The sequence below is a fragment of the Macaca mulatta genome, chromosome 20, assembly GCF_049350105.2.
Source record: "Macaca mulatta isolate MMU2019108-1 chromosome 20, T2T-MMU8v2.0, whole genome shotgun sequence".
NCBI classification, from domain to species: domain Eukaryota; kingdom Metazoa; phylum Chordata; class Mammalia; order Primates; family Cercopithecidae; genus Macaca; species Macaca mulatta.
The window spans coordinates 5,856,901-5,882,682 of NC_133425.1; the positions used below are offsets into that span (position 1 = coordinate 5,856,901).

The window sequence follows — 25,782 nt, forward strand, 5'->3', positions numbered from 1 at the left end:
TGCTGAGATCAACAGCTGACCAGAGGGAGGGCCATGGCCACAGGACCATGGCCTGTGACGAAGAACCATGGGCTAGGAAGGGTGCTAGGTGGGTGCCAAGGGATGCCAGTCCACGGAGGGGGGACTGGACAGCTGTCCTGAAGCCCTTGAAGAGGGACTAAGACTTAGCTGGATGAAGGAGTCAGGTTAGAGGAGAGTGGTCGTGTGGCAGGAACGGTGTGTGCAAAGGCCCTGTGGTGGGTGGAAGCCAGGCACAGGCAGGAGCTCAGGACGCCAAGTCTCCCTGGAGGGCGGAGACTGGGGTGGGGCAGTGGGGTGACAAGGAGGAGACTTGGGCCAGACCCCAGAGGCTGTCTGTTAATATCACAGGCAAGGGTTGGGTCAGTGGGAGACCCAGACATGTGCATATCTGGAATCAGTCGATGTGGTTGCTGCAGTGCTGAGGCCCGGCTCTGGCCGGCTCCTGCTGGGACCCCAAGACTCTGTAGTCCATCACTGGGTTCGAGTCCATCACTGGGTTCTCTACACAACCCTCGAAGGCTCTTCCCCCTTGGGGATGAGGAGTTCTAAATTTTGCCCCTGGGTGGGAGCCACACACCGCCCCGTAAGGAGTGGTCCTGGAGCCACAAGATGGCCGGGGCCTGAACTCCACCCGCAGAAATTCTGAGGTTTTTTGTTGTTTGTTTGTTCGTTCGTTCGTTTTGAGGCAGAATCTCGCTCTGTTGCCCAGGCTGGAGTGCAGTGGTGCGATCTCGGTTGACTGCAACCTCCACCTCCTGGGTTCAAGCGATTCTCCTGCCTCAGCCTCCTGAGTAGCTGGGACTACAGGTGCGCGCCACCATGCCCAACTAAATTTTTGTATTTTTAGTAGAGATGGGGTTTCACCATGTTTGGCCTCAAGTGATCCACCTGCCTCAGCCTCCCAGAGTGCAAGGATTACAGGCATGAGCCTCTGTGCCTGGCCCTCCAGCAGAAATTCTTTCTCGCCACCGCTGTGCCTTCATTGACTCAAAGACTAAACACCAGACATGGAAGAAAGGAAAGGGGGACTGTTTCATCAGCGTGCTGGGCAAAGGAGGAGGCACCCTGCATTCGCCTTCTGGGGCTGCCAAGACAAATTACCACAAGGAGGGTGGCTTAAAACAGCTGAAGTTCCTTCATTCCTGACTCATGCGGCACGCCATCCCATTGACCGGGCACGGTGGCTCACGCCTGTAATCCCAGCACTTTGGAGGCCGAGGCAGGTGGATCATGAGGTCAGGAGATCGAGACCATCCTGGCTAACATGGTGAAACCCCATCTCTACTAAAAATACAAAAAAAAAAATAGCTGGGTGTGGTGGCAGGCACCTGTAGTCCCAGCTACTGGGGAGGCTGAGGCAGGAGAATGGCATGAGCCCGGGAGGCAGAGGTTGTAGTAAGCCGAGATCGTGCCACTGCGCTCCAGCCTGGGTGACAGAGTGAGACTCCGTCTCAAAAAAAAAAAAAAAAAAAGACAACAACAGCTGAAGTTCCAGCCTGGGCAACAACAAATTAGCTGGGCATGGTGGTGTGTGTCTGTAGTCCCAGCTTCTCAGGAGGCTGAAGTAGGAGGATTGCTTGAGCTCAGGAATTTGAGGCTGCAGTGAGCCATGATCTCACCACTGTACTCCAGCCTGGGCGACACAGCCAGACCCTGTCAAAAAAAAAAAAAAGGCCGGGCGCGGTGGCTCAAGCCTGTAATCCCAGCACTTTGGGAGGCCGAGACGGGCAGATCACTAGGTCAGGAGATCGAGACCATCCTGGCTAACAGGGTGAAACCCCGTCTCTACTAAATACAAAAAGCTAGCCGGGCGACATGGCGGGCGCCTGTAGTCCCAGCTACTCGGGAGGCTGAGGCAGGAGAATGGCGTAAACCCGGGAGGCGGAGCTTGCAGTGAGCTGAGATCCGGCCACTGCACTCCAGCCCGGGGACAGAGCGAGACTCCGTCTCAAAAAAAAAAAAAAAAAAAGAATAGAACGAAGCCAAACGACAACAACAACAACAAAATACAGCCAGAGTTGATCCTCCCACTGTCCTGGAGGCTGGAAATGCTAAATCAAGGGGTCAGCAGGGCTGCACTCCCTCCCTGGCTCTTCAGCTTCTGGGGCCGCTGGCACTCCCTGGCACTCCGCTGTCCCCATGTGGGCTTCTCTTCTGTGCGTCCTCTCCTCTGTCCCCCATAAGGACATTTGTCTTTGGATTTGTGCCCGACCTAACCCAGGATGATCTCATCCCAAGATCCTTAACCTAATTATACCTGCAAAGACCCTTTCTCCAAATAACGTCACAGTCACAGCTTCTAGGAGATGTCTCTTTTTGGGGAGCACCATCCAACACACCCTGTTTCCAAGCGAGCCAGACACCATCTCAAACCCTGCCTTCTCCCTGGTGGGATGTGGCTCGCCTTGGAGAGGACTGGCCGTTCCAGCCCCTGCCCCCTGCCTGGTATCTGCTGGGAGGGCTCAGGCTGGGCGTCAGGGATCACCAGGCAGGATCACAACAGTGGCTAATATTTAATATTTAATGAACCACGACTTCATGCCAGGCCCTGCCCCACCTCCTTCACCCTCCAACAACCTGCCAAGGAGTTTCACAAATGACCAGCTGAGGGCTGCTTGCTGGAGGGCCAGGGCAGATGGAGTCCACATCTGATGCACCCAGTCCTGTCCCCACTCATCCACTGACCTCCCCAAGGACTGTCACCCTAGAGGGAGGGGCTTTCCACCTTGGCTTATTCATTCCCAAGACCCACACAGCAAGCCAGGACTGGAATCATGATGGCGTCAACTGCTTTATGTTTGTTTTTTTTGAGACGGAGTTTCACTCTTGTTGCCAAGGCTGGAGTGCAGTGGGGCAATCTCAGTTCACTGCCATCTCAACCTCTGGGGCTGAAGAAATCTTCCCACTTCAGCCTCCCAAATGGCTGGAACTACAGGCATGCACCACTACACTTGGATACTTTTTGTATTTTTAGTAGAGACGGGGTTTTGCCATGTTGGCCAGGCTGGTCTCAAACGTCTGGCCTCAAGTGACCCACCTGTCTCGGCCTCCCAAAGTGCTGGGATTACAGCACTTTGTGAACCACTGCGCCCGGCCTCATGTAACTTATTGACTACCATATATTATATTGAAATTGTGACAGATTTATACCATGTTAAAGCTGAAAAGTGGTAAGTGTGAAACCATCGTAAATCAGGGACGTTCTGTAGTAGAAATCAGTTGGAAACCTGTCTGTGGCCAGATCTTGATCAGTTTGTTGTTGTCACTCATTTATTTCCCCAAAAGAACTTTCTAACTCAAAACAGACTCAAAGCCAGGTACAGTGGCTCACACCTGTAATCCCAGCACTTTGGGAAGCTGAAGCCGGAGGATCACTTGAGTCCAGAAGTTCGAGACCAACCTGGGCAACATGGTAAAACCCCGCCTTTACAAAAAATACAAAAATTAGCGGGGCGTGCTGAGGCACCCTGTAGTCCCAGGTACTTGGGGGACTGGACTGAGGCTGGAGGATCACTTGAGCCCAGGAGGTTCCGGCTGCAGTGAGCCATGATTGCGCCACTGCACTGCAGCCTAGGCAAAAGAATGAGACTTGGTCTCAAACAAAAAAGAAAGAAAAAAGAAAAGAAATGTCCAGAATAGAAAAATCTATAGACAGAAGGAAAATTGGTGATTTCCAGGGGCTAGGGTTTAAAGGGAGAGTGACTGCTTAACGGGGACAGGGCCCCTTTTGGGGTGATGGAAATGTTTCAGAACAAGGTCACGGTGGTGGTGTGCAATGCTGTGTGTGTCCTAAATGCCTCTGAATTGTGCATTTAAACTGGTTAATTTTACTTCATGTGGATTTTACTTCGAATAATGAAAAAAAAAAAAAGATGAAGAACAGGAAGATGCGGGTGGGGGCATTTGCGTGCTCTGGTCCCCAGCGGGACAGTTAAACCATAAATAGCCCTGCCCACATTTCACCTGTGTCTTACTGTGCTGGAGTCACGTTGCACTCCTCCCTGGCCTTGAGTTTCTTTCAAAGAGGCTCCTTTTCTATCTTAGCGTTAAGACACTCTCGACTCAAGAAGGCAAGGAAGGCTGGGCACAATGGTTCACGCCTGTAATTTCACCACTTTGGGAGGTTAGGGTGGGAGGATAGCTTGAGCCCAGGAGTTCAGACTAGCCTGGGCAACATAGTGAGACCTCCTCCCTAAGAAACATTTAAAAAATTAACCCGGAGTGGTGGCGCACACCTGTAGTCCCAGCTCCTTGGGAGGCTGAGGTAGGAGGATTGCTTGAGCCCAGGAGTTCAAGGCTGCGTAAGCTCCAGCCTGGGCGACAGGGCAAGACACTGCCTCAAGAAAAAATAAAATAAAAGAGGGCAAGGAGGGAGGAACATTGTCTTATAAAGGAATGGACCAGGAGGTTTGGGAAATGGGGCTGGTCCCACAGAGGGAGAAGCCTGGCCGGTGCTGGGATCGGCCTGACACAGGCCCAGGGGTGGATGCCACCCACACCTGTCTCTTCTTTTCTTTTCTGCTAAGCTGTGAAGGCTCCGTGTCCCCCGTCACAAAGCCTGTATGACCGTGTGCACTCCAGCGCCCTGTTGGGTGCCATCTGCCCCCGTGAGTACCTGGCTCCAAGCCCCAGCCCAGCTGTGATTCTGGAAGAGTCTCCAGTCCCTCCTCGTCTCATCCCATCCCCCACACCCTGCCTGGGCTCTCCTGTCCACCTCCTCCACCTCCTGCCTGCTTTGCCTGCCCATGGCGCTTCAGAGATGCTTCCCGGACCCGGTGCCATCCCCGGGGCCCAGGCCAGGCATCTGTCCCTAGCGTCCACCCAGCTGCAGGGGTGGGGACAAGGGAGCTGAGGTTAGAAGGAACTGAGCTCCTCTGGTTCAAATCACCATGTAGCAGGCATCTGAGGGTACTTTACAGTTTACAAGGCAGTTTCTCCCTTATCTCATCTGAACCTCATCCCGACTGCTGTGAGATAGGCACTGTTTGCCCATTTCCCAGAGGAGGGAGCGGAGGCTCCGTCACCTGAGCTGTGGCCCAAGGTCACAGAGCTAGTGAGCTGGAAGCTGAGCCCAGATCCGTGGACTCCAAGCTCCATGTTCTTTCCCAGGGGCTCTGCTCCACTTAAGCAAATATTTCTGGTCTCATTTATATTGGGTCACCCACCCAGGACATTTAGGGTGCCCAGGGCCCAGGCGAGGTATGGCGCCCAGCCGGCCATGCCCTGTACAGCACTTCTAGTCCTGGGCTTCTCTTCTCCCTAGTGGGGATGGCCCTATCAGGCTAGTGTCTCCCAGTAAGGTTCTTGGCACACATCTGGGGTTTCTTCTGCTCCTCCCAGCCCTGTGCCCCAGCAACAGTGCCCACTCAGCTGCCTCAGGCCCTCATCCGACGATGCCAGCTCGGCCACCTTCCCTGCCACCTCTGCCGCTGCTGCCACCGCTGATTCCACCCCTGAGGGACCCCCAGCAGGCCCCAGGGTCCACCAGGCTCTCAAGAGCTCCACACATTGAGTCCCGAGTCAGCAGGAAGCCCCCAGAGGAGCCCGCCAACCCGTGAGCCCCACCCCGCTGCGTCCCCCACCACCAAGTCCCCTCCACATCTGAGGCTGAGACCCATGCGCCCCCCACCCCCACCAAGTCCCCTCCACGTCCGAGGCTGAGACCCATGTGCCCTCCCCCCTGCACCAGGTCCCCTCCACATCCCCAGCTGAGACCCAGGGCCCTGAGCCTGGCCCAGAAAGGGTGCTGGGGCCCTGGATAGAGGGGAGGGGTCTGTGTAGGGGACCCCCATGTTGACCCAGTGGCTGTTTTATCCTGTGCATATAAATACAAACAGCATAGTGCACGTTCTCATTCTACATTGTCATATAAACACAGCTGTCTAGAGTGAATTTTCCAACAAGCCAATTTAATTCCTTGATCCATTTTCAATGCAACACCAAGTGGTTTTAAAAACACTTTTCCAGCTGGGCGCGGTGGCTCACACCTGTAATCTTAACACTTTGGGAGACCGAGGTGGGCGGATCACCTGAGGTCAGGAGTTTGAGACCAGCCTGGCCAACATGGTGAAACCCCATCTCTACTAAAAATACAAAAATTAGCTGGGCGTGGTGGTGGGTGCCTGTAATTTCAGCCACTTGGGGGGCTGAGACAGGAGAATCGCTTGAATCCGGGAGGTGGAGGTTGCGGTGAGCCAAGATAGCGCCACTACACTCCAGCCTGGGCAACAAAGAGCGCAACTCCGTCTCAAAAAACAAAACAAAACAAAACACTTTTCCTTTTTATTTGCTGGAATGATTTCATTAGAATCACTTCCAATTACAGCTCCTGCCACTGTGCATTTCATTTGGGGGCCATTATTTTAAGACCAATTTCCCCACGGGAACCAGACTGGGCTGTGTGCATCCTTTTTATTTCATGTTATTTCTACCAGTAACTGGTTATTAATTTTTTCAAAACAAAATCTGATTGTTTATATTTGCCTCTTGGCTGATCCATGAGGAGGCTGGTGCGGCGCCTGTGGGATATTCTGGGATGGCCGTCCCATCCAGGGCTAGGTGCCACTTGCCTGTTTCAAGTCTTTCTGGTTCCCGTGCTTGCCACCAATGCGTTTGGTGGAAAAAGAGCCAACTGTGAGGTCACACCGTGTCACTGCAGCAATTGAGGGATTGGCCTTGGCACGCAGAGCAGAGGGCTCCCCCCAGGCTCCCCTCCCCACGATGCTTCTGGCCTTATTTTTTCCCCTTCTGACAGTTTGCCTGTCTCTCCATTCAACTTCCTCCGGTTCAATCCTGCTCCCTCTTCCCTTTCTCGCCCCTAACGCTGTCCCGTTTTGCTCTCTCCTGTACTATTGACGGTTCTATCCTATCTCAGAGACGAAAACAATGTCCCTGTGCAGGGGTGAAGCCTGACCCCCCGCCATGGTCTCCAGTGTCCACTTGATCCCTGGGGTGGCACTGAGGAGGGGCTGGTGGGGAGCTGCCAGGAGGGAGGTGGAGGGGCTCCCCGTTCACTCCCCATTGGCTGTCTAGGAGGGGACTTGGGGTTCCAGGCTCTCCCTGGCCCCGGTGGCCATCAGATTCTGGGGACACTGCATGCCTACTTTGTTCCTACTGTCCTCATGGTCCCTGGCCCAGCTCACTGCGACCTGCAACCACTCTGGCTGTTCTTTTCTTTCTCCAAAGACTGTGTCCAAATGAGGCCAAGCCCCTCCTGACCCGGGTGACACCTGTCCAAGCTGCCTTGGGGATGCTGTCTGGTGCAGCCCTGGCCCCCACCCGACTCCTATACCACAGATGAGTATTTTAGGCCATTTCTGCCCGGAACAAAATCTTCCACTTTTCTGATCGCAGATGAGGGGACTGGCGGGGTACCTTCTGTTTAGGGAGGTGGGACTTGCTGGTCCCTCCTTTGGCCACCACCCGAGGCTCAGCCCGTGGGCAGGAGAGAAGGCACCCAGGGTCACAGAGCAAGAGGCCCCAGCTTGCTGGCCCCCACCAGGAGGCTGAACCTGCTGGGTCCTGTGACTTCCACCCTCCCACTGCAGGGAGGCACCCGCTCTGCTGAGCTGGGAGGGGAGGGCTCCTGGGGGACACCAGGCCAGGCCACCTTGACACACAGCACCCAGGGCATCCCCGGGTCCTGCAAAGCCGGGCCCCACTCTCCGTAGTGCCCCTCACTGCCTGTCCCCACTGGACCCCTCCAGAGCACCCTCCCAGCCCCTTTCTTGGGTGTACAAGCCAGGGCTGGAGTGTGTTTCTGCAGCCCAGCAGGTGAGGATTGAGGCCTGGGGACATCTCCTCTGCATCCTCACAGGCCGCCTAGGGGCTTGGGAAGGTGGGGACCCCGGCCCCACAGCAGGCCCATGGGGAGCAGTCCCAGAAGAAGGCAGTGCCCAAGGGAGGGTGTGGGGCAGGCTGGCCTTGGCCTGGTCCCAGGTGGGAGCTGCAGGCAGAATCTCCCCAACCCACACTAGTGCAGAGGGGTAGGGCTTGCAGCCTTGGAAGCTTGCGCTGCTCCCTGGGCTGCAGTTGTGGCTTGGTTGGGCATAGTGGCTCACACCTGTAATACCAGCACTTCTGGAGGCAGAGGCTGGAGGACTGCTTGAATCCAGGAGTTCCAGACCACCAGGGCAACAGTGAGACCCAGTCTCTACAAAAAAATAAATAGCCCTGCGTGGTAGAGCATGTGTGTGGCCCCAGCTACTTGGGAGGCTGAGGCAGGAGGATCACTTGAGCCCAGGAGGTCAAGGCTGCAGTGAGCTATGATTGCACCACTGCACTCCAGCCTGGGTGACAGAGTGAGACCCTGTCTCAGAAAAAACAACATGGCTGGGCGTGGTGGCTCCTGCCTGTAATCCCAGCACTTTGGGAGGCTGAGGTGGGCAGATCACCTGAGGTCAGGAGTTCGAGACTAGTCTGGGCCAATATGCTGAAACCCCGTCTCTACTAAAAATACAAAAAATTAGTTGGGCGTGGGGGCACACACCTGTAATCCCAGCTACTAGGGAGGTTGAGGCAAGAGAATCTCTTGAACCCGGGAAGTGGAGGTTGCAGCGAGCTGAGATCACGCCATTGCACTCCAGCCTGGGCGACAAGAGCGAGAATTGGTCTCAAAAAAAAAAAAAAAAAAAGATGAATTGGTCATGTGGGGAGGGGAGACCGGGGAGGGAGGGACACGGGGCTCTGTGAATGGGGTGGGCAGGAAGGGGAAGGAGGTTCCCACCTTTAGGTGCTGCTAGAATAGAGGAGATGCTATGTGGTGACCACCTCACACTGCCAGGCCCCGCCCCGCCCCACCCGCCCAGCGCTGCAAGTGAAAGGTCATTGAACGTGTTCTCCCTTTCAAGGATCGTAAACTCATTGACACTAAGGGATAAACAACGGATGCCAGCACGTGTGTGTTGGAAAAGGTACCCGCTGCGAGTACCCGAAGATGGACCGCCCAGGGTGGAAGTTCAGGCACCAGACGGGAGGGCCTGGTGTGCAGCGACTTCTTAGGCATGCGGGAATGAACACATGCTCCCTTTAGCCCCCCACACCCACTGTCCTGGCTGGCTTGACTTCTGACTCTCCATGAATGCGCAAGCTCTAGGCAGAGACCTTTCACACACGCAACCGGCACAGAAGGGTTTGTCTCCTCTGCCTCCCTCGCCTTGCTTATGGCTCCACTGCGATGAGGGCAAAAGGAATCCATCAGGATCGTGGCTTTGCAATTCCCCAGGAGATGAGAGATGACCCCGGGAAGCAGAGCAGAATTTCGCCAGCAGGCTCCCCGGTGCCTGGTGCTGTGCCACTGACAAGTCGTTGGTCATCCTGGAAGGGGCCCCCAACTCCTGCCCTCCCCAGAAGGACTCAGCAGCCTCTCACCTCCAAAACAGCTGTGTTCTTTTAAGGCTCTGTTGAAATCCATCCGTTGCCCAAATATGAGCAGTGCTCAAAAACCCAGACAACTTTCCAAGCACAGGAATTAGAAGTACGCTTGTGTCAAAAGATCTCCATTCTGGACAACCTAGGTCTCCCCTATTCGGGGAGGAAGACCTGAGTCAAAGGACTCATCTGTCCTGTGCCAGGAACTGCTGTGAAAGCCCCTCAGAGACCTCCAGGGCCACAGCAGCCCCACCCACCCCCGCAGCCAGTCTCGGAGACAGCCTGGTTGCCTGTGGCTGGCCGCAGGGTGTTCTCAGAGAACCCTGGCTGGACCGCCGCAAAGACCCTGGGGACACTCGGCAGCCCCTGGTGAGTCCCCCTCGACCGAGAGCATCTCTTGCAGAACAAGCTGTCTCTTTTCACAGCCCTTTCCAGCGGGAGCCCCGCCCACCGCTGTTCATCCCACCCCACTGGACAGGGCATTTACTGCTGAAGCTCCCCATGGTGAAGACAGACCCCCTTCAGGGATTCCAGCCGATTCTCACAGGAGTCGGACTCGCGCATGGCTGTGGTGGCGTGGGGCAGGCTGGCAAGGGCAGGCCAGGCCGTGTCCCCAGTGCCATGGTCAGTTTCAGCCGGTTATGGCCTTAAGGGAATTTGCACCAAATCTTCCAGTTCCCAAGACAAGTCGGAAGTGAGGCTTTTCCCATAAACCCTCCTGATTTTATTTATTATTTTTTTCTTGAGACAGAGTTTTGCTCGTTGCCCAGGCTGGAGTGCAATGGTGTCATCTCGGCTCACTGCAACCTCCACCTCCTGGGTTCAAGCGATTCTCCTGCCTCAGCCTCCTGAGTATCTGGGATTAGAGGCATGCACCACCACACCCAGCTAAGTTGTTGTCTTTAGTAGAAACGGGGTTTCACTCTGTTGGTAGGGCTGATCTTGATCTCCTGACCTCAAGTGGTGCACCCGCCTCGGCCTCCCAAAGGGCTGGGATTACAGGCGTGAGCCACTGTGTTCGGCCTCCCGTTGGTTTTGCTTTCAATTTTCCAGGCTTAGGGAAGTCATGGGAGGCTCCAGGTTCTTTGTGTCACATTCAAGATCTGGGGTATGTGGCGATTTCGTAGGTCCACCTCTGGCTCCCCTAGTTAGTCCGAGCCCACGTGCGCAGCCCCCTTCCCTTTGTAAGATGCACCTGTGACCAGGGGCTCCAAGCACACCTGGTAGGGCCTCTGCATCTGCACTGCCTGCACTGCCAGCCCCAGGACCAGCCCCGCCCTCCTCAAGGCTCCCAGACTGCTCCGCGCTGGGAGTGGTTCCCACCTGGCCTGGGGCACTTATTAAAAATCAGATTCTGGGACTGGGCGAAGTGGCTCACGCCTGTAATCCCAGCACTTTCGGAGGCCAAGCCAAGAGAATCACTTGAGGCCAAGAGTTCAAGAGTAGCCAGGGCAACACAGCAAGACCCCATCTCTAAAAAGAAAAAAAATTTTTTTTTTTTAATTAGCCAGGTGTGGTGGTGCACCCCTGTAGTCCCAGCTACTTGGGAGGCTGAGGTGGGAGGATCACCTGAGCCCAGGATTTCTAGGCTGTGGTGAGCTATGATTGCGTCACTGCAATCAGAGGAAGGGGAACAGAGCAAGACCCTATCTTTAAAAAACAAATCAGATTCTGTGACCCTCCTCCAGAACAACTGCCTCAAGGGAGAAGCTGGGAACGTGGGTGTTCAACAAGCACCCAGGGGACCCTTGTGCTCTGGAAGTCTGGGGATCGAGTCTGCAGGCTCCCACTCCCTATGTGGGGGGCATGACTAGACGGCCACATCAGAAACCTGGGAGCTGTTTTCTTTTTTTTTGAGACGGAGTCTTGCTCTGTTGCGCAGGCTGGGGTGCAGTTGGCCGGATCTCAGCTCACTGCAAGCTCCGCCTCCTGGGTTTACGCCATTCTCCTGCCTCAGCCTCCTGAGTAGCTGGGACTACACGCGCCCGCCACCTCACCCAGCTAGTTTTTTGTATTTAGTAGAGATGGGGTTTCACCGTGTTAGCCAGGATGGTCTCGATCTCCAGACCTCGTGATCCACCCATCTCGGCCTCCCAAAGTGCTGGGATTACAGGCTTGAGCCACCGCGGCCGGCCATTTTTTTTTTTTTTTTAAGATCGAGTCTTGCTCTGTTGCCAGGCTGGAGTGCAGTGGCGTGATCTCGGCTCACTGCAACCTCCACCTCCCGGGTTCAAGCGATTCTCCTGCCTTAGCCTCCCGAGTAGCTGGGACTACAGGCGCGTGCCACCATGCCCAGCTATTTGTTTGTATTTTAGTAGAGACAGTGGTTTCACCATGTTGGCCAGGATGGTCTCGATCTCCTGACCTCGTGAGCTGCCCGCTGCGGCCTCCCAAAGTGCTGGGATTGCAGGCGTGAGCCACCGTGTCCAGCCTGTTTTATTTTCAGTAATAGCCTTGAGTTAGACACACCAGAACATTCACTTTTCTAAAGCATGCCATTGAGTGGTTTTTGGTACAGTCACATATCAATCACCATCATCTACCCAGGGAACTTCCACGATTGTATGTCAGGGCCTCGCCCCAGAGTCTGATGGCATGAGGCCCAGGAACCTGTGGTTTGCCAGTTTTATTTTACCTGCTGTGCAGCCAGGTATGAGAACCACAGAACTAGCACAGAAGCACTCCACGGAGGCCCTGGTAGCCTGTAGGAGACATGAGCACTGCCTGCAAACACTTCCGATTGTCCTAATCAAGGGGCTGCCCTTGGATTCAGTGGGGAGGGCTCAGGGATACTGCTCAGCACCACTGCAGGGACAGTGACACAGCCCTCAACATCAACAGTGACCACGCTCAAAAAACCGGCCCTGCAGGAACCTCAAGTGTCTCCCGCCCTTAATGTGACCACTTGAGACCCCCAGGCCCAGCCCGCAGTGGCCCCCAGAAACAGCAATGAGGGTGATGGGACAGTCTCCCCAGTATTAGTGACGTTGTAGTATAGGAATGCTTATTAAACTTGAATGTCTATCTGGAACCAGGGGCTCCTGTTAGATCAGATTCCGATTCGGGGAGTCTGGGCTGCAGCCTCACTCTAACAAGCTCCTGGGTGATGCTGGGGTTGGACCTTGTGTTGAATAGTGAGGGTGTGGTTCACTACAGGCTGCCCCAGGGCTCATGGTGTTTAATAAACGGAACTCCCCGCTGGGCACGGTGGCTCACGCCTGTAATCTCAGCACTCTGGGAGGCCAAGGCAGGTGGATCACCTGAGGTCAGGAGTTCAAGACCAGCCTGGCCAACATAGTGAAACCCCGTGTCTACTAAAAATACAAAAACTAGCCAGGCGTGGTGGAGGGTGCCTGTAGTCCCACCCACCCGGGAGGCTGAGGCAGGAGAATCACTTGAACCTAGGGGGCAGAGGTTTCAGTGAGCTGAGATGGCGCCACTGTACTCCAGCCTGGGCGACTGAGCAAGACTCCGTCTCAAAAATCAAAAACAAAAACACAGTATTCCTGAGCCTCACGCTGTGCAGAGTCCTGGACTGCGCTGCCTCATGCGTGGCAGACACGTGCAGCTACCTCGGCACGTGAGAGGTGGGAGAGTCCAGGGGCACTCACCCCATACTGCAGATTACCCCAAAACACCTCTCGCTGCAAAGCATTTTTCCCAGCACTGCAAGGCGGCTATGGCAGTTTCCTGAGAAGTTTTTTCCACCTCAAAGAATGGAGGAGCTGCAAAGTAAAGACTCAGGAGGCCACAGATGTCCTCCCCTCTCCTCCTGCCACGTTCTCTCCCTCCCCTGCTACCCAGGCACCCCAGGCAGATGAAGGGGGCTGGCTGGCCAGGGCCACCCGTCCTGTGGGTTCCGAGAGGCCATTACCAAGGCAGATTCCCGGGAGGACCTGTTCCTGGGAAGCAAGCGCAGCTCAAGAGGAGGTCACAGCAGCCAGTCGCCAGTGCCAGTGAGCAGCTGTTCCAGGTGGGCTCTGTCAACACAGCCTCTGCAGGTTCCAACCGGGCGGAGATGAAGCCAGGCACTGGTGTGGCAAAAGCACCGAGGCACACTTCCTGAGAGGCACAGTCACATCCCTGGGAATCAGGAAGGGTCAATGGGGAGTGCTGGACACCAGGGGAGCACGGGACTTTCAGAAAGAGAAGACAGTCTTCCACCCAGGCGGCAGGGCCTCCGCAAGGGGCTGGTGCTATCTTAGACGGAGTGAGTGTTGCCCGTGAGGAGCTGTGAGCTGAGTCCCATGGGGGTGTTGCAGAGGCCCCAGTCTCCCTTCTGCCCCACGTCCAGGCCCACTCTTGGGGGCAGTGAGGCTGAGGGGGCATCCTCCCAAAGCTGCTCCAGCTCATCTCAGGCAGCCTCAGGTTGCCAGTCTCCTAAGTGACCCAACATCTGCGCTCCCTTTGTTGGCAGCACTCTGCCCCATCCTTGTCCCCTGCCTTGTCCTCTGCCCCTTGCAATCTTCCCTGGCTCTGTCTGCCCTCTGCCCAGAGACCCTGCCCTACCCAGTGTGTGCTGGAGGCCGGGCTCAGAGGGTCCAGCCTGTGCCTAGCCACTGGAGCCGGGGACCGAGAAAGGTCCTGAGATGAAATCCAGGGTGACAGAAGGTAGGTGTGAGCCCTGTGAGCTCCTAACCAGGTGCCAGGATCTGTCCAGTCAAGCAGGGGCAGGGGTGGGCCGACAGGATGGGGACCCAGGCCAGGAACTGACTTCACGGGAAAAGCCCTGGGTGGGCAGGAAGATTCCAGAGCACGCTGTGGCTGATAAGGGCAACAGGCAGCAGTGTGGAGCCGGGGAGGCTGGGGGTGGCCCTGTGTTCTGGGCGGCGGCCCCCAGAGCTAGCTGGCAGCAAGCCTCCTATACAAGGTAAGACCACAGAGCCTGGCAGTGGTTTGGAATTCGTTCTTCTCTTTTGTTAAAAGGGGGAAAGGAAGTGGATGCGGGTACCCCCAGGCACAGGGGGAGGCATGCAGGCAGCCCCAGCAGGCAGGCGCTGGGAGGCGGTGGGAAGAGTCCTGGAGTTTCCCACAATCCTTTTCTCTGCAAGAAACAGCGACGCTGGCTGACGAGGGGGTGGGGTGGGAGGCAGGGCCCTGGGGAGGGGGCGGCAGGCAGGGGGCTGGGGGCTCACTCTAACATGCAAAGTCCAGCTGCCCCAGGAACTAGGTTGCTTCTGAAGAGCGACATAGGTAGAAATACACAGATACGGCCACGCGCACACATGCGGAGAGGCTCTGCATTCCCTAGGGTGGGGGTCGAGGCCTGCCGGCCCCCAAGGAGCTCCAAGCCAGGGATGAGCAATGTCTCCGCCAGGGTGGTCCTCCACGGCACCCCTGGGCTGGGTGGGGCAGGTTCATCTTCGAAGGAAGGCTGCGTGGTCTCTGAAGTTCTGTCCGCCAGGCACCCAGGCCGCTCTGAACCACTCCATGTGCCAGGGCCGCTGGGGCCATGACCTTGCGTATGGGCAGCTGCGTGTTCTGGCACCAGACACGTCCCTGCCTGGCTAGAGTCCGCGCTCTCCCCTCCAGGGCTCCGGGGAACAAGGGGTGCAGACAGAAAAGGGGTGAAGGGGGCCCGCGGAGACGTCCTCTCCCCCGCCCCACGGGGTCCTGGCCTCCGGGAGGGGGGAGGGGCCTCCCTTATCTCTCTGCCTCCATGGCAGGGTGGGCCCTGGGTTCTGAGGTGGCCTGTTGCGGGGCCAGGGGTGGCCAGTCTGAAGCCGGAGAAGGGGGTGCTGGAGTCCACAGGGGCGGCTGTGGCTGGTGGTGCTGTGGGCCCCCCGGGGGCGAGGCCGCCGTGGGCCAGCTGGAGGCCGCAAAGCTGCTGGTGGCGGCATGGGGGAAGTGTGGCGGGGGTGACGTGGCTGTTGCGGCCATCGGGCTGCCGCTGCCACCGCTGTGGAAGCTCTCGGAGGCCTTGAGACGGGAGAACATGGTGAGAGCGTCGGGGAAGTTGGGGGGTGTAGCGGGGGTATTGGCGGGGGTGCACATCTGTGAGGGGAAGAGAGGAGAGATGCGGTGAGCACCCCTTCCTGAAGGGGCCCCCACTGCCTCCCAAGGGGAGATGCGTGGCTGGCCCATTCTCGGAAGGCTCTGTGTCCCTTCCCCAGCTCCCCGAGCCTGTCCGCCGCCCAGGGGTTCCCAGAGGAGAAGGCTTGAGATGAACTGACCCGGACTCACTCTTGGCAGCCCACGGTGCCTGGGGCCACGAGGCTTTCCCAGCCCACCCCCTTCCATCAGCCACAGCATCTCGGGGGCTATAGGGTGAGGAGCTTCATTGCCCCAAAGGCCGGCGCCCCCCAGGTCTCAAGGGGAGCTGGCAAAGGCAAGATTTTTTTTTTTTTTTTTTTTGAGACGGAGTCTCGCTCTGTCTCCCGGGCTGGAGTTGCAGTGGCCGGATCTCAGCTCACTGCAAGCTCCGCCTCCCAGGTTCACGCCATTCTCCTGCCTCAGCCTCCCGAGTAGCTGGGACTACAGGCGCCGCCACCTCGCCCGGCTAGTTTTTTGTATTTTTTAGTAGAGACGGGGTTTCACCGTGTTAGCCAGGATGGTCTCAATCTCCTGACCTCGTGATCCACCCGTCTCGGCCTCCCAAAGTGCTGGGATTACAGGCTTGAGCCACCGCGCCCGGCCGCAAAGGCAAGATTAAGTGCAAGACCCACGGAGCCCGGTCTCCTGCTGATCCATCTCCAAAGAGACCGAGCCCCACCTGCACCAGCGCCCTCGCACACCTGGGCCAGGGGCTGCTCACACATCGAACTAGCTAGGCCCCTTCCGTCCAATCCACAACTGGGAACTCCAGGGGACACTTACCATCTGGTGGTGGTGGTGGCTGTAGGGGATGTTGGTCTCCTGGAAAAAGGCGCTGAGGGCTGTCTGCAGGAAGAAAGGCCCCTGCTCACCCTCCAGGCCCTACCGGCCCTGTCACTGCCCTTGTTCCCAGGCTCCTCTGAGGTTGGGGATGACCTTGGCTGCACCACTGAGTGGGAGGGGTGGGTCGCAGTGCTGAGGCTCAGTGGCTTGCCTGTCACCCCCAACCCTCGCCACTGTCCAAGGAGGAGCCAGGGAACCCTGGGCAGTTGGGGTGAGTGGAGAAGACGCTTCCCCTGCTGCTCGCCGCCTGCCTCAGTGCCTAAGGCCTGCAGAGCCCTCCCCCTGCACCAGCTGGCACCAGCACCATGACTGGGGGAGGGCGGGCAGTACCCTCACCCCATCCTGGGGGAAAGGCAGCACGGCCCCAAGTAGCCCAGCCAGACCTCCCCACCCCTGCTCCGTTTTAGGAGATTCTAGCCTGGCTGTTACCACCGTGACAGGTAGCAAGTCTCTACTCTTCTCTAAGCCTTGGTTTCCTCATCTGCGAAGCAGGGGCATTTTGAAGGAGTCTGAGCCTGGTGGGGGGGAGCCCCTGCTGCCCCACCCAGCTCTGCTTCTGGCTGATCAAGGGGCCACTGTTTTGGCCTTGGTTTCTCCATCTGTACCACAAAGAGGCTGGCCTAGGTGACTCCCAGGGTCCCCTCCCTTGCAACAGTGACCTCCTACGATCACCAGATTCCAGCAGGCAGGGCCTGGCACCAAGGAGACAAGCCTGGGCTTTCGGTTCACTTGATCACCCACCCAAGCCTCCCTCAGAACAGTGCCCGGGCGGTGGAGCAGAAAGATGACCCTAGGACCAAAGCCACCACGGGCTTACGACAGCTCCCAGCACAGCTCCCCAGCCACCCGCCCTTGGCTGGCACGCTAGGCACGGACGCTCCACCGTCTCCCTCCACACCTGGGCCACATGCCACACTGAGCATGGTGCAGGCACCCAGCAGGGCTCCATCCCAGTGGGGCTATGGACTGTCATCATTAACCCCACAGGCAAGGACTGCTGTCTTACAGGCAGGGAAATGAAGGCAGGAAGTGATTTGCTCAGGGTCAGCTGGTCCGCAGAAGACAGAAATGGGGGCGCTCAGAAAGGCCAGGACAGGTTGGGGAGACAGAGCGAGCCCGGAGCCCTTTCCTGTGTGTGTCAGCTCAGCAGGTCCTGAAGGTCCTTGGTGACTGGGGACTGAGGAGCCCCAGAGGGAGGCGCTGGTATTTGCTATGTCCTGGCTGGGGCCCTGCAGGGGTGACGAGGCCCATCCCACAGAACGGAGGCTGCTCTTGCACAAGGGCCGGTGAGGGAGCCCCACAAGTGTGTGAGGGGTCCTCGGGGCCCTGGCAAGTCCCAGACCCAGACTTGGAGCTTCGAGCAGCTGAGGTGCCCCCACCACCACCCCTCAGGCCCACTCTCCTAATGCCAGCTTGACTTCCTGGCCCTCCCAGGCCCAGCACACCCAGAAATCCAGCCTGGCTCCTGGGGCCTACCCTTGGTCGGGGGTTATACATGGGGGGCTGCTATTTAAAATTTAAATTTTTGTTTTTGTTGAGACAGAGTCTGCTCTGTCACCAGGCTGGAGTGCAGTGGTGCGATCTGGGCTCACTGCAACCTCCGCCTCCCCGTTCAAGCAATTCTCCTGCCTCAGCCTCCCGAGTAAGACAGGTGCGCGCCACCACGCCCGGCTAATTTTTGTATTTTTAGTAGAGACAGGGTTTCACCACGTTGGCCAGGATGGTCTTGATCTCTTGACCTCATAATCCACCCGCCTCGGCCTCCCAAAGTGCTGGGATTACAGGCGTGAGCCACCGCGCCCGGCAGAAAATATTTTTTAAATAAATGAATTATGTGGGGAATTTCTTGCAGGAGACTCCCTATCTGGGTGTCCCCAAACAGGGGTGTGGGAGCTCAGGCCTGGGGGCTGGTCTTTAAGCACCTTTCCAGACCGCAGGACCCACTGTCAGCAGCAGCTGTGCCTCAAAGCCCAGGCTCACTGTGCAAATCCCAACCCCAGAAGCCCCAGGCCACACCAGAACCCCTCTGCAGGCCGCTGTGTGCATTCTCCATTGAGAAACACCTGCCCCACTAGACACAGGCCCCTCCCCCTGCAGCCTCCTGCCCCCATTAGCACCTGAATTGCAGCAAATGTGACCCAGAAACACCGCCTGGTGGATGCAGCCAGCGGGTGGAGCGTGGAGGGGGATGGGGTGGCATGTGAACCCCTCACTCACCCCCATTCCGAGGCTGGAAGTCCTGTCACCTTCCTCCAGCCTCCCTGGTGGCCCCCACTTTACAGATGGCACAACTGAGACTCGGGAGTGGAGGGCACAGGGCTCCTTCCACGGGGCCCCTGGGAGCCACCAGAGGCCCCAGATGCTCCTGCCCCTCCTGGGAACAGTCTTTCCCCAGACACTGCACTCCTCAAAGCTGCATTTTCAATTAACTGTGCCACTGAGGGATGTGGCCTGGGTGCCAGCTGGATGCCAGGTTTTGAGGGCTGGGGTGAGTCCTGCAGGCAGGGCCCTCTTCCCAGCGGACACCTGCCCGCCCAGCCCCAGGCAGGGAGGGAACCGTGCGTGCAGGTGTGGGACTGCCATGAATGTCGTTTTGCAAGTTTTGCCACATCCAGCCCTTGACACAAACAGGGCTGATGAGGGCTGTGGAGACGAGGAGGGGAGCAGGGAGCTTCCTTCGGGTGCGGCTGCCCTGGGGCACAGGGGACAGTGAGCTGGCCAACAGAGGCTGATTCATGCCCCCCAACGCCGCTATACAGATGTGGAAACTGAGGCCAGAGGGACAGAGCAGCCTCCTACGTCCTGGGGTGAACACCACACGGTCAGCGGCCCCCGCGACCGCTGGTAGGAGGGAAGTAGGCAAGGACAGAGGGATGGACTCATCTGAATGGGATAGCCACTGCCTTTCCAGACTGTCCCAAGCTTGGGACATTCTGATCCCTATCTAGTCCCCAGCAAGCAGAGCCCCAGAGTCCTCTGGCTTCTGGTCCCTCCTGCAGGCCCTGGGATGGCTCCTCATGGAGAAACCAGGTTCCCAGTCCCCAGCTGGGCACAGATGGTACCGGGATGGCTGAGGCTGTGACCCTAACCCTGTGAGGTGCACAGGTCAAGGGGCTCTGGCCTCATCCCCAGATACCACCATGGGGTTAATCCCGGGGTCAGTGAATTAGGGAAGGCCAGGTAGCCTCTGGGCAGCACAAGCCAGGAGCACTACTATCCTGTGGGTTAGGGGAGGCCCCGGGGAGTGGGTGCCAGACTGGGGCAGTATCACCGCCTACCCAACTAGCCTGAAAGCTGTTGAACCTTGTGCACCCTCCCCAGTGCACCGGCAAAGGTACAGATGCCCCTGCCAGCCCCAGGAGAGCACCTGGACGCGCACACGGAGTCCCCAGGCACAGCTCTGGAGGGAATTCACGCTTATCCCTATGCTGTAGTGTGGGGCTCCGACACGCCACCCATACAGTCCACGCCGTGTACACACATCACACCGTGCCGGGCACGGGCGGCATCTGCAGACCTGCCACATGTTTACGCGCTGATCACACACCAAACGCACCAGGGGGGCTGCGCGTTCACACGCGCGCCAACGTGCCCGCAGGTCCGCCACCTCCTCGGTGCCCGGCCGACGCCGTGGCGCGGTGCGTGCGTAAACACAAATGCACATGGACGTGTGCGCACGCCGCCGGCCGCCCACCAGGCACGCGGACCCTTGGACCACACGCCCGGAGCGGCTCCGCCCTCCGGCCCAGCTCAGCCGAGGCCTGGGGCGTCCTCCTTCCGGCCGCCCGCCCGACTGTCCGTCCGCCCCGCGGCGCCGCCCTGCCCTCGGCCTTTACCCGGACAAAAGGGGTGGGGGTGTCCCCGTCTCGATCCCAGGGGACTCGTGGCCCCGCGGGGGCGGCGTATCCCCGACCGGTGGCCCAATTCCCCCCTTCGCCCGCCGCAAGCCCTCGGGATCCGGACGCCGGGCACCGCCGTCGGGAGAGCAGGTCGGGTCTGCGGCCCGGAGCGGGCGCACAGCCGGCACGCGTCCACGCCACCCGCCCCCGCCCCGCGGCCACGCGGGACACACTCCGCCCGTGGCCCCGGCCCTCGCCCAGCTCCGGCGCCGCGCACCTCGAACTGCCAGTGGGCCGCCTGCAGCAGCTGCTTCGCCTGGTCGGCCGCGCAGCCCGCCGTCAGCACGAACTGGTTGATCATGACCTGGTGCTTAAGCTCGTCCATATTCACGGACATGGCGCCGCCGCGCTGCCCGCTCCGGCCTCCCTCCGCCGCCCGCGCCTCCGCCTCACGCGTCCACCATTAGCGAGCCGGCTCCGGCTAATACAAATATTTACTGTGCGGCTCTGACTCACCGCGCCTCGCCTCGCTCCGCCGGCGCCGCGGCATGCTGGGATATGTAGTCCCCGCGCTGCGCCGGGCGACCCGGGGGAGCGGGGCCGGCACCCAGGGGACGGGAAGCCCGAGAAGGGGCGTGTCTAAGCACCGAGCGCCCGGTGCAACCTCCGCCTCCTGTGCGGATGTCCGGGCAGTGATCCGAGCCGGGGGCGTCCACGTCGCCCTCGTTGCTCTCGGTGGCACCCGTGCCCCTGCTCTGGCACGGATGGGGGTCCGCAGGCCGGGGCCACGTCTGTGTATGGGCGCAAATGCCGGACCACAGGATCTTGGCCAAGGCCTGGGGACCGTGTCTGAACGCTGAGCGCCTACTGTGTGCGGATGCCCGGCCGTGACCAGGATTGGGGGAGTCCACGCCACCCTCGTTGCTCTGGGTGGCACCTGGGCCCCTGCTCTGGCACGGATGGAGGTCCGCAGGTGGGGCGGGTCTGTGAATAGGCGTCTTTGCCAAGGCCCAGGAACGGTGTCTGAAAGCTGAGCGCCTACTGTGTGCAGGCGCCTGAGCCGGGACCAGAGCCAGTCACATCCACGTCGCCCTCGTTGCTCTCGGTGGCACCCACGCCCCTGCTCTGGCGGGAATTAGGAGCCCAGAGGCGGGAGCCACAGATCTGTGCATGGGCGCAAACGCCAAGCCACAGACGTCTTTGTCATGCCCCGGGTACTGTGACTAAAAGCTAAGCGCCTACTGTGCGCAGCTGTCCAGACCGTGACCAGAGCCAGGCACGTCCATGTCGCCCTCATTTCTCTCGGTGGCATCCGTGCCCCAGCTCTGGCCCGAACTGGGTCCCAAGGTGGGGCATACAGATCTGTGCATGGGCACAAACGCCGGTCCACAGGCGTCTTTGCCAAGACTTAGAGACCCTGAACCCCTCTGTGATTGGCATCGCACTGTGTTAAGTAGTAGGCACACCCTTAAGAGAGGGATCTCTAGGCATTTTGCTCCAAATCGGCTGGTCTAGGCTGAAAGGCCTGGCACACTGTAGGCGCCGACAAATACTCGCTCAGTGAATGAATGAATGAGCTGCTTCAAAGCTCCGCTGCACGTCACCGCCTGTAGTCAGCCTCCCAGCTCTCCTCACTCAATCTCTCATCGCTCACTCGTGGCGTGGGTCCTTCCTAGCCTGGCTCTGGGTGTGCCCCACTGTAGCCCGATGACCCTCTGGACGGCGCCTGGGACAGGCTGGCGGGGGCGGCAGCCTCTGGTGCTTCGGCGTCCCCCTCCCAGCTGTTCTCCTGCTTTCCCACGAAAAATCTCGTGCTCTTTGCCGGAAATCTCGGCCCTCAGCGGGCGGGCGCCAGGACCCCGCGGAGCCAGTTCCGGAGCGGCCCCAAACTCCCATTCCCAGAATGCCTCGGTTTATTTGCATCTTTTGGTCCCCGTGACGTCAGCTGAGTGAGGTTGTGCCTCGACCAATAGGCAGCCTCAGGGTGTTAGGACCTGGCCATATAAGGTAAACAAAGCTGGTCGCCCAATGAGGAGGCGACGGGGGCGGGCGCTGGGTCGGGGAGGCCGGGGGCGGGGCCGGGGGCGGGGTGACCGGGCCGTGTTTACAGACCGGCACATGGCGCTTCCGGTTGACGTTGCGGACAGTTAGTGAGGCTCTAACCCGCTCGGAGCGCCCGGGGGCAGTGAGGCGCGGTCACGGCCGCTCTCGGTGACCTTGGTTTGGCTCCTTGCGCCCGCTGGCCCTAGCCTCCTTAGTTGAGCCACTATTTGTTGGGTCCTTCCTCTGTTCCTGGCCCGGACCTAGCCTGGGGCGACAGAGGAGCAGTAGCCGGGTGGGGGGCTGTGAGGATGGCTGGGGTCGGGATCGAATTTCGGAAACCCGGAGGACGAATGTAGCCTTGCAAGATGGAAAATGCCATCCTGGGCAGGCGCAGTGGCCTGTAATCCCACCTACTCGGGGACCGTGGAGGGAGGATTGCCTAGGCCCAGGGGTTTGAGAACACGCCTCTACAGATATTTAAATTTTAAGAAAATTTGCTGGGTTCGGGCCGGGCGCAGTGGCTCACGCCTGTAATCCCAGCACTTTGGGAGGCCAAGGCTGGAGGATCACCTGAGGTCAGGAATTCGAGACCCGCCTGACCAACATGGCGAAACCCTGTCTCTACTGAAAATACAAAAATTAGCCGAGCGTGGTGGCAGGCGGCGCTTGTAATCCCAGCTATTCCAGAAGGTGAGGCAGGAGAATCGTTTGAACCCGGAAGGCGGAGGTTGCAGTGAGCTGCGATCGCGCCACTGCACTTCAGCCTGGGCCAAAGAGCAAGACTCTGTCTCAAAAAAAAAAAAAAAAAACGAAAAGAAAATTTGCTGGGTTCCATGGCCAACACCTGTAAGTAATCTCAACACTTTCGGAGGCCGAGATGTGTGGATCACTTGAGTCCAGGAGTTTGCGACCAGCCTCAACATAGTGAGACCCTCGTCTCTATAAAAATTTTTTAAAAAGTGGCCGGGTGCGGTGGCTCACACCTATAATCCTAGCGCTTTGGGAGGCCGAGGCGGTCGGTTCCCTTGAGGTTAGGAGTTCGAGACCAGCCTGGTCAACATGGTCAAACCGTCTCCACTAAAAATAGAAAAATTAGCCGGACATGGTGGCGCACGCTTGTAGTCCCAGCTACTTGGGAGGCTGAGGCAGGAGAATTGCTTGAACTCAGGAGGCAGGCGGAGGTTGCAGTGAGCAGAGATCGCACCACTGCACTCCAGCCTGGGCGACAGAGCAAGACTCCGTCTCAAAAAAAAAAAAAAAAAAAAAAAAAAAAATTCTGGAGTCCCGGGTACAGATTGAGGTAGGAGGATTGCTTGAGTCTGGGAGGTCAGAGGCTGCAGTGAGCAGTGATTGTGCCTGGGGGACAGCAAGACCCTGTCTCCAAAAAATAAAAAATGCCCTAGGGAGGCCAGCACTGGCCCTGGGGGTGAGTTAGGGGCTACTGAAGTGTTTAAATAGATCTGACCCCTTGTACACGTTGGGATCACTGTGGCTGTGGCTGTGCTGGATTAGATGGTGGTGGAGAGCTCCAGTCTGAACTAGACAATGTTCTTGTGTTTGGTTCCAGGGGAGTCTGCCCTGCCTTCGGAATTGGGTGGAATGAAGGGAATTGCCTCAAGCTGCGGCTCCCACCCAGGCCCCTCAAGCCTGACCAAGGACTTTCCCACTGGGTGGTGGGAGGAGGACACCGGGGGAACTAGTGGACTGGACCTGAAATGTCCTGGGGTGGGAGGATAGGATAGTGGGGAAGGCTGGGGCACTGAGATCGCTGACGGGGTTGGGGAGGGAAGGGAGTCAGGGTGCAGTAGAGTTGGTCTCTGAGGGCTGCGGCTGGGAACCTGGCCTATGGGCAAGGGGCGGACACTGAGTCTTTGCTTTTCCCAGGCAGGCGCTTAGCCTTGGGAGAAGCCAGCTGACTAAGGGAAATACAGTTTAAGCTTCTTTCCTGCTACTTGGGGATCACTTAGGGTCCATAGTATTTTGTAAACCCTGATAGTTCCAAGAGATGTTTGCTCTTGCTAAGAGTTGCCCCTTAACCTTTGCGGAGTTCATATGCATGAATTAATGTGGGCCAAGTGCTCCATAGGGTAGGCCCACAGTAAAAACCAGCTCTGAATATGATTCCCACTATAATCATTACCACTGGGATGGCAACACAGTGTGGTAGAAGGTGGGCAGGTTCAGGAGCCAGACAGAGCTGGGTGTCAGGCTTGACTTTGCTGGTTAATGACGCTGCTTAATGACTTAATGCTTTTTATTTTTTGTCTTTTTTTTTTTCTTCCTTTTTGTGGAGAACGGGGTCTCGCTATATTACCCAGGCAAGTCTCGAACTCCTGGGCTCAAGCTATTCTCCTGCCTCTGCCTCCCTGAGAGCTGGGATTACAGGCGTGAGTCACCGTGCCCAGCAATGACTTAATGCTTAATGTTGAGTGAGTTACCAGAGCTCTGTGCTTCACTTTCTCACTGGTGGGGCTGAGTTCTGGCCTCACTGCTGTGGAAGATTAATGCTTCTAAGGTGCATAGTGCAGGGCCTGATGCTAGTTGCACGGTTCTAGTTCTCTCACCTCTTTACCTGCATCTGGACCACTCTGGGAAGTCCTAGCCCTATTTTACAGATAAAACTTAGCCTCTGACGTTCAGAACCTGTGGAGAAGAGCGGGCACCCGTGGTGCATTTCTGGCAAGGGAAGAGGGACACTGTCCCGGCAGGGCCCACTGGCGGCTTGCCTTGCATAGGGAGGCAGGAAGTGCTTTCGCCCCTCCTTCCACCATCGTCCAGGTACCACTCAGCTGCCTGCCTAGGCTTGCCCAGCCCAGGAGCTCTCTCAGGCCAGCAGGCTGGCAAGAGTTGGGCAGGTGGGACTGGCAGAGTCAAAGGTCACCCTACTGATCTCCATTTAACCCCCTCATCCCGATCCCCTAAGCCAGCTTGTTTTCCCAGGGGCGACAGGGAATTAAAAAACAACCTTGTTTTCAGCCAGGATTAGCCTGGTTGGAGAGTGAACTTTGGATTCCGTAGCAGGCTGGGCTGGAGCCTGACAGCTGGGGCCAGCACCTAGTAGGAAGGAGAGAAGGCATTTCCAGCAGTGCCCTTATCTCACCTGAGGGCCCAAGAGGTTCAAGGCTTTGCCAGACTTAACATGACCAGTCCATGGGGGGTGCAGCGCCCTGGCCGCCTCCTCTTCACCCCATTCTTTGATTTATTCCACAGATGTGCTTATCAGACACCTACCGGGTGCCTGGCTCTGCGAGCACTAGAATATGCCAGGATCCTGCCCACTCAGGGGCTTGAGAAGTGTAGACTTGAAACTCAGGCACTCAGACCAGGAAGCCACCAGTTGTCTCCGGGGTCTGTCTTTATGGTTTTTTTTTTGTAATTATTTTTATTTTTTGAGACAGGGTCTCACTCTGTCACCCAGGCTGGAGTGCACTGGCACAATCATGGCTCACTACAGCCTCGACCTCCCAGGCTCAAACGATCCTCCCCACCTCAGCCTCCCAAGCAGCTGGGACTACAGATGTGCACCACCATGCCTGGTTATTGTTTATATTTTTTGTGGAGACAGGGTTTTGCCATGGTGCCCAGGCTGGCCTCGAACTCCTAGGCTCAAGAGATCCGCCTGCCTTGGCCTCCT

General features: G+C 57.9%; 2 protein-coding genes and 1 pseudogene across 11 annotated transcripts in view; 1 reads left to right on the plus strand and 2 right to left on the minus strand.

Moving 5' to 3' along the window:
• Window positions 1-5,875, plus strand: part of C20H16orf96 (chromosome 20 C16orf96 homolog) — a 60,024-nt gene extending 54,149 nt beyond the window's left edge. For all 9 annotated transcript variants that reach the window (XR_013411456.1, XM_077985368.1, XM_077985370.1 and 6 more), the window contains 2 exons: window positions 4,548-4,628; window positions 5,362-5,875. Coding sequence is in view for 8 of the 9 variants with exons in the window: in XM_077985368.1 (XP_077841494.1) it covers window positions 4,548-4,628; window positions 5,362-5,579 (299 nt within the window). In the remaining variant the exon portion in view is untranslated. The remainder of the gene's footprint in view (window positions 1-4,547; window positions 4,629-5,361) is intronic.
• Window positions 5,876-14,281: 8,406 nt separating this feature from the next.
• Window positions 14,282-20,593, minus strand: UBALD1 (UBA like domain containing 1). 2 transcript variants are annotated; one of them, XM_077985543.1, is made up of 3 exons: window positions 20,383-20,593; window positions 16,207-16,269; window positions 14,282-15,309 (listed from the first exon to the last, which is right to left on the minus strand). In XM_077985543.1, the coding sequence occupies exons 1-3, from the start codon at window positions 20,500-20,502 to the stop codon at window positions 15,034-15,036; spliced, it is 459 nt and encodes a 152-aa protein (XP_077841669.1). In that variant the 5' UTR covers window positions 20,503-20,593; the 3' UTR covers window positions 14,282-15,033. The 2 variants fall into 2 exon arrangements, with proteins under 2 accessions (XP_077841669.1, XP_002808332.2); XM_002808286.4 differs by having other exon boundaries at window positions 14,282-15,384.
• Window positions 18,358-19,338, minus strand: LOC144337858 (uncharacterized; annotated as a pseudogene).
• Window positions 20,594-25,782: the final 5,189 nt, after the last annotated feature.

What these genes read in the sequence shown, in the direction of transcription:
- UBALD1 (XM_002808286.4), bottom strand. Translation starts at nt 20,502, where the DNA reads ATGTCCGTGAATATGGACGAGCTTAAGCACCAGGTCATGATCAACCAG. An exon ending in CGGCCCACTGGCAGTTCGAG is followed by an intron (nt 16,270 to 20,382) that starts GTGCGCGGCGCC and finishes TTCTTCCTGCAG; the next exon opens with ACAGCCCTCAGCGCCTTTTT. An exon ending in GCCACCACCACCACCAGATG is followed by an intron (nt 15,385 to 16,206) that starts GTAAGTGTCCCC and finishes TTCCCCTCACAG; the next exon opens with ATGTGCACCCCCGCCAATAC.